This window comes from Culex quinquefasciatus, chromosome 2, assembly GCF_015732765.1.
Source record: "Culex quinquefasciatus strain JHB chromosome 2, VPISU_Cqui_1.0_pri_paternal, whole genome shotgun sequence".
NCBI lineage: Eukaryota > Metazoa > Arthropoda > Insecta > Diptera > Culicidae > Culex > Culex quinquefasciatus.
The window spans coordinates 18295439-18303468 of NC_051862.1; the positions used below are offsets into that span (position 1 = coordinate 18295439).

General features: G+C 40.9%; 1 protein-coding gene across 1 annotated transcript; it reads right to left on the reverse strand.

Moving 5' to 3' along the window:
* Positions 1-1041: 1041 nt before the first annotated feature.
* On the reverse strand, positions 1042-2811 carry LOC6037666 (cilia- and flagella-associated protein 157). Its single transcript, XM_038255269.1, has one exon. It carries the CDS (start codon positions 2764-2766, stop codon positions 1084-1086), a length of 1683 nt encoding a protein of 560 aa, XP_038111197.1. The 5' UTR covers positions 2767-2811; the 3' UTR covers positions 1042-1083.
* Between the last annotated feature and the right edge of the window lie 5219 nt (positions 2812-8030).

Genomic DNA, 8030 nt, shown 5'->3' on the forward strand with positions numbered 1-8030 from the left:
TGAAGCTTCTTTTCAGTTCCGGTTCGTTAAAGCACGGTATGTTGAAAAGAAACGAAAGAGCAAGCCCGAACTTGGCAAACCAATTTATCATACAAAGCGAATAGAAAGGAAAGAAAGAGAGAAGGAAGGGAAAGAGAGTTGGTTAGGTGCCGGGCTGACATTTTTCACTCGATTTTATACTTATTTTTTTTTCGTGCGAACCGCCTCTTTCCTAACAGGGTTTCGCTATTTATGGTGCGACATTGATTTTCCACGCGAAATATCAAAGCATTTTGCCATCTTGCGGGTGGCTAAACGACGACGTTGATAACGGAGGAGCGATATGAGCGGAGGGATAATTGGAGGAAAAATTTGAGAAAATTATTGGTATAAAAACCAAATGATGAAAAACTTCTATTACAACCATTGTAATATTACATCCAATTACATCGAGAAATATTGACAGATTTTGTATCAGAAAAGGGGTAAAATTTATTATCTTAAAAAATGTGTAAATTTACATGATTTTATGTGTAAATCAACTTATTCCACATAAATCATAAATCGAACATTCATCCGTTAGATTGTTAAAACTTTCAAAATTTTACCTTTTTTTATGAGTGGTATACAAAACAACATTATTATAATTTATTGTAAACGACAATATACATTGTGCTTTTAAGTTCAATTATTAAAAATGATAAATAAATTGATAGTTGAAAAATGTAATCTCAATGATGATTGTAAATTATTTTATTCACGCAAAAAAATAATCAGATTTTAAAACACCGTCAGCGAACTTGTAAAAAAGTGACGTTCGTGCTGTGAAAAAGTCAAACGGTTAAGGTGCCAGTGCAAAAACGGAGTCTAAATCGAAATATGATGTCGGGGCTTCCCACGAGGATGGACAGGGTAATAAAATAAAAATCATGTTCAGCATTTTAGACATTCTTTCACTCCCTTCTTAAACAAAACGATGTCAAGGGTCGGGTTGTCGTGACCGTGGAGTTTCCACCGGCACTTTTGTCAGAAAAGTTATTATTTCTCCACACAAATGCGTTTATTTCACTCAAACTAGAAATTGAACTCACTATTTCAAGTACTTTAATCCGAATCACTTTTAATCGCTCCAAACTCGATCGGCTCCTCCTCAAACGCATCCGGTGCATCGACAATGACCTCGTCCTGCTCCTCCGAACTTACCGATCCGATCGCGTTCATCGTACCCTGATCGTCGCCCGACCGCGCAAGCGAAACCTTCTTGGCCTCCTCGTCGGAATCGAAATCTCCACTGCGGCTCCGACGGCGCTCCTCGCCGGACTCCTCCGAACTCTTAAAGTTCAACCGAACGTGGCTGATCCGGTCGTACACGGAGTCGCTTTCGGAAGGAATCCGCAAGCTGACGCTGCTTTCCTGCTCGCTCACGTTGGACGCCGTGTCCGGGGTGAACAGCGGGGTGTCCAGAACGGACTCCGGTGGTTGATCTGCGTCGGTAATTTCCCAAGGAATCATGCCCAGACTGCCTCGGATGTAGCCCTCGACGTCCGCTGGAAGTTTGACGAGGGGCGTCTCGACACGTGGCTTTATCTCCAGTTCGGTCAGCATGTTCAGTAGATCGTCGACCAGCCGCTTGCGTCTTTCCTCGTAGAACAGAGCGTTGCCCACTTCTGCCCGGTCTTCTTTGAACGCAGCACGGACGGTGGAACGGACTCCCTTCAAGATCTCCGCCATGCGGTCGAACTCTTTGCGGTAGTGTTCGGAGTCGGTTTGGAGAACGTGCCGTTCGTTGTTGATGTACTGCGTGTACTGTTCGAGAATGCGAGTACGATGGGTGAGTTTTTTGAACTCTTGCTTAATGTCTTCCGTTTCCTGTATAAACACGTCAGCTTTGTCCTTGTAAACGGTGAGTTCCTCGTTCTTACGCAGCTGTTCTTCGTACTGGTCGGTCAGTTTTTTGATGAGGTCTAAACGTTCCTGACAGGTCTGCACTAGACGTAGCTTCTCCACTCGATCGATTTCCGCTTGATTACGCAGCTCGGTGTTGGTCTTCTTTAGTTCGGTAAATTCCTTCTCCAGACGTTCGTACGCGAAAACCACTCGATCTACTTCGTTGTTCAATGCGATGTTCTCCCGAACCAGTCGCTGGGTATGGGCTGCTACGCGGATTTCCGACGACTTGGTGAACTCCTGCGACAGCTGAAGCAGCTTGCTTTCGACGTCCTTGCGCAGACGATCTTTGTCGAGAATCATCTTCCGCTCCATCTCGTACAGAATCGTCTTGTGGCGCTTGCTCTGCTCCTTCAGCTCAGCATCCTGAGCGTCAAACTTAGCAAGCAGTTCATCCCGCTGCAATCTAAACTCCTCCATCGAGTTCAGCTTACCCGTCAGCAGCTGTATCTCCGACGTCAGCTGCTCGTGCATCATCTTGTACTTGGCGTCCAGCGTAGTGATCTGCTTCTGGCAATCTTCGTTCTCCTGATTCCGCACCTTGGACAGCTCGCTCAGCTTGTCCTCCAGCTCCACGATAACCGCCAGCTTTTCGTGCAACATCCGGTCCAGAAACGCCATCACATCCGCCCGGTCCTCCTCGATCTGCTTCAGCTTGCTCTCCAGCTCCTCGTTCCGGTCTTCGATCTGAACGTTCAGCGTGCGGAGGCGCGCCAACTTTTGGTTCAGATCGTTGATCGTTATCTCGAAGAACTGCCGGTCGACGGCACTCAGCCCGTCCACCGGCGTGTACTCCGGCACGACTTTTTTCGGCTTTTTGACCTTCTTCTCCTTGGTCATCTTGCCGCCGGCACTGTTTTCCGATGAGCCCTCCGTTTTGGCGAATGTTTGTTGAACGACTGAGACGAGCCGCTCGGCGGAACCCGGCTGGGGCGTGAATTAAATTTATAGTTTTGGGGCCTGTTGATAAGACGGTATCGATTAAATTGGGCGTGCTTTTTTGCATGTTCGTGACGGTCTGATTTTTTTTTGTTGTTGTCTGGAATTGATTTCGGAAAGTTGGCTTCCTTTGCTCGTACGGTTTATTATCATTGCAATTTGAGAAGTGAAAGGAGTTCAAAACATTCTGATTGGTCATGAAATAAATGGAAGTGTTGACACGAATGGTGTTGAATGGGGTCGTGTATCTGTTTGTATGTTTAGTGGAGCAGATCGATTTAAACATAAGTTTCATAACATTTTTAGTCCCTCAATTTCTGGGAACGATTTGTACTGTGTGATCCGAATTCTAAATTTAAGACAACGAATCTATTTGTAACAACCATAACAGGAATAAAATCCAATGAACTGTACATTACAACTGCATCATTTGATTCTCGTTACTGGAAACGTATGTTTTCAACCAGATAAGAATCCCACCCACAGGAAGCAGTCATTGTTGAGTTGTGAACACGAACTGAATCCATTCATCGCAACTAACACAGAGCATCCATTGACATTCAATTCATAACACTTCCTCCCCCACAGAGGAAGTCCCGCCACTCTGCTGACATATCTGAAAGTAATTTGGCTTTTCACTTGGGCCACATTGTCATGCAAATAAGTCAACAAAATTGTTTGCTTCTTGATTACGCGTTTTCCCCTCCACGTTTTATGGCACACAAAGCAGCACATATTATTATGACGAAAGACGATGACGGCGATGTGAACATGGTGAAATCGTAAATGCTTCATCTTTTTCAAGGGAGCTTCGAGAACAGCTCTCAAGGACTATGTCATCATGTTGGGAAAATGCACACACACAGTATAGTGAAACCTTAGCAAAAAATCAATGACAAAGTCCTGTCTATCCTGGTTGTTGGCAGTCAAGAGAAACACACACACACACGGGGGAGGAAATGAAATATTGTTGTATGGGAATATAATTATTTCCGTCTGGGACTCTGGTGGGACTGGTTATGCTGACTGAACATATATTCTGCTCGCTGGCAGCATTGTCCTGCATATGTTCCTGGAGCCAGGGAAAACTGCTGTAATGGAAAATTCAATAACAATAACCTACTACCCCTAGAAGTACCGGAGTGCAACGTTGTTAGTATCATGGTGTTGTTGAAATAAACTCCCAGGAATGTAATTAGTTTGAATTGTGAGGTGATGTTTTTAATATCAATTTTGTATTTAAGTGATTCTCTGGAATTTGAACTGTTATTTTTATATAGTTATAGAAGTTATAGTTTCATTTATTATTCCAACAAACTATTAGTTTATTAAATAGTCCATAAAAATTGTGAATGTCAACGATGAACAGCTGCTTCTTATCAGAACTCAGTACACTTTGCCACATTGAACCTTCCGTTTCCGGCTGCGAGAGCAAAAGTGAGATTCAATCCATAAATCACTCTATTGATTCGTACTGAACCCAATAACCTTTCTCCATTTGCTCGTCGATCAACCTCCGACCCTTTATTGGCAAGTAGAGGAGGAGCACGCTTACGGGCAAAGGTCCTGCTGGAAGCACGATTCATCACTAGAGCCAATTAACCTTTGATGTTCCAATCGTGTATTGTTTTTTTTGTCTTTCAAAATTATTACTTTTACCTAGAATCAAAATTTCAACATTTCACAAAATTCCAAATGTTGAAAATATTTTCGATTTAAAACTGACTAATCAATCTACAATCCACTGAAGTTCGAAGAATCAAGTCTCCCCTACCAATAAATACCAAAAACTGACAGCTCGAAGACCAAAACCCCCCAAAAGAGCCCAATTCGAGAGGCATTCCGTGCATACCAAAATCGGACACCCGTTTGGTGCGGTGCCAGTTTTCGGCACTTGGGTTTCAGCAGCAGCTCAACCACCGAAAGTGGAATGTGTATCGAGCGAGTGTCAAAATTGATTGGCTCGATATTGCATTTCGCCTTCTAGGTGGCCAGTTACTCACTGTTGGATGGACGAGGACAGCTGTTGACATGTAACTGTCGAAATTGCATTCCTTGCCGTTATTGCTCAGGGGGGAGAATTCGTTGGCAATTTAGGAGTAGTTCTGACGAATTGTGAGGAAGTGACTTCCATAAAGTATCTTTCACTATTTGAATGAAAATTTATAATTGAGAACGCCATTTTCATCAAGAAGTATACTCTTTACTGCCTTAATTTTTTATTATTTTTTTTTAGTTTTCCCAATGTCATTTTTTTCTTGAAAAAAAAATTTTTGTTTTTACCATATGGGTATCAATTGATCGGGATGTTTTTTCGAAAATTTCGAATGAAGTGACACATTTTTTTGAAAATTAAAGTTTTTTTTACAAATGATCGGGATTTTGTCATACATTTCGAAAAAATAACAAAAATGATTGGAAAACATTAAAAATTTTCACAAAACTACGCATTTTCGAAAACATTCAAAAAATTTCAGGTTTTTACAATATGTGTATCAAAAAATCGGATTTTTTGATACAGGGTAATTCTCTACCAACTCACACGAAATCGGGAAAAGTTGCCCCGACCCCTCTTCGATTTGCGTGAAACTTTGTCCTAAGGGGTAACTTTTGTCCCTGATCACGAATCCGAGGTCCGTTTTTTGATATCTCGTGACGGAGGGGCGGTACGACCCCTTCCATTTTTGAACATGCGAAAAAAGAGGTGTTTTTCGATAATTTGCAGCCTGAAACGGTGATGAGATACAAATTTGGTGTCAAAGGGACTTTTATGTAAAATTAGACGCCCGATTTGATGGCGTACTCAGAATTCCGAAAAAACGTATTTTTCATCGAAAAAAACGCTTAAAAAGCTTCAAAATTTCTCCCATTTTCCGTTACTCGACTGTAAAAAATTTTGGAACATGTCATTTTATGGGAAATTTAATGTACTTTTCGAATCTACATTGACTCAGAAGGGTCATTTTTTCATTTAGAACAAAATTTTTCATTTTAAAATTTCGTGTTTTTTCTAACTTTGCAGGGTTATTTTTTAGAGTGTAACAATGTTCTACAAAGTTGTAGAGCAGACAATTACAAAAATTTTGATATTTAGACATAAGGGGTTTGCTTATAAACATCACGATTTATCGCGATTTTACGAAAAAAAGTTTTGAAAAAGTTACTTTTTGCGTTTCTCTTTGTTTCGTCGTCCGTGTCTGTCGCGGGTGACCATGAATGCTGGAGCAACATTTGAAAGGGGCGGTACGACATTGCTCTTACGGCCTTTCATTACACGCGTTTAAATGGGACGAAAGGCCGTAAGAGCAATGTCGTACCGCCCCTTTCAAATGTTGCTCTGGAATGGCCATGATCGATGACCAGGGATGGTATTTTCTCGTTTCCTCGCCAATGGCGAGGGCTTTTAGATATCGTCCCTCGCTCAAATCATCAAATTTTCGGCTTTCTCTCAAAACTGCATCAAGAGAGCGAAGCGAAAACGACGCCGATGAAATAGCGAGCAACGAACAAACCGATGCGTAAGACGGAAAAAAAATCTCTCACACAGCCAGTCCCCTCGCTCAAAAAGCAAGAGAAAGAGCAGTCGTGAAATTCTCTCGCCCGTAAGCCCTGTAGAAATGAGTTCATTTGTGTGCGTGAGCTCTAGTGTATGTATACAGCAATTTCGTGTGCGTGTCTCTCCTGTTGGAACGATAGTTCCATCGGAGCCAGCGATAGTGTATTTCTCGTCGATGTGATGGGCTTTCGGTATTCGCGATAGCAAGCCGACCATCACTCGGCTGCGAAAGAGAAGAGAAATTTTAAGAGACGAGGAACGCACCGAAATATGCATCAATGATAGTGCGATGGTGATGGTTTACCTACCCTGTCGATGACGACCAACTTTTTCAAAACTTTTTTTCGTAAAATCGCGATAACTCGTGATGATTTTAAGCAAACCCCTTATGTCTATATATAATTTTTTTTGTAATTGTCTGCTCTACCACTTTGTAGAACATTGTTACACTCTAAAAAATAACCCTGCAAAGTTAGAAAAAACACGAAATTTTAAAATGAAAAATTTTGTTCTAAATGAAAAAATGACCCTTCTGGGACATTGTAGATTCGAAAAGTACATTAAATTTCCCATAAAATGACATGTTCCAAAATTTTTTACAGTTAAGTAACGGAAAATGGGAGAATTTTTGAAACTTTTTTAGTGTTTTTTTTCGATGAAAAATACGTTTTTTCAGAATTCTGAGTACGCCATCAAATCGGGCGTCTAATTTTACATAAAAGTCTCTTTGACACAAAATTTCTATCTCATCACCGTTTCAGGCTGCAAATTATTGAAAAACACCTCTTTTTTCGCATGTTCAAAAATGGAAGGGGTCGTACCGCCCCTCCGTCACGAGATATCAAAAAACGGACCTCGGATTCGTGATCAGGGACAAAAGTTACCCCTTAGGACAAAGTTTAACGCAAATCGAAGAGGGGTAGGGGCAACTGCTGTGTGAGTTGGCGGAGAATTACCCTACATTTAGGCCGTTGCAAATATTTTTCAAAGTTTATGTCACCCCCTATTCAAAATTGGTCTGAAAAATCAGGGGGCAAAAAAATATTTTTCCAAAAAACATCACAATTTCCATGAAAATAGAAGTCTTATCAAAGGAAAACAATCTTAAATGCATTTTTCTGCATTGATGATCATATTTAGCATGTTTAAAAATGTTTATATTTTTTTGAAAATTCCAATGTACCGCAAAAAAAAATGCACCGCAAAAATGTTATTTTTTGCACAAAAAAAAAATTGTCGGTACTTAGATATTTTGGAAACTAATGATGGCAAAACAACTGGACAGGTGTATAATGCATTTTAAAACACTTTTTTCATTAAAATGTTGAAACCATGGCTCGTAATTTTAATTTTTATACCTTTTTTTTTATTTTTTTGCCCCCTCGACTTTGGTCAGAGTCGAGGGACATAAACTTCAAAAAATATTTGCAACGGCCTTATAAAGTTAAATTTTTTTTTAAATACCCATATGAGCATGAGCATGAGCATGAGAGATCACCCATGGTTGCCCCTCCGTTGCTGAACAGAACCGTAATATCCTTTCAGCACTACTGATTATAGGCTTCGACGATCTAGTGGTGTTTCCCTTATCAACAGCATGTATGAATGC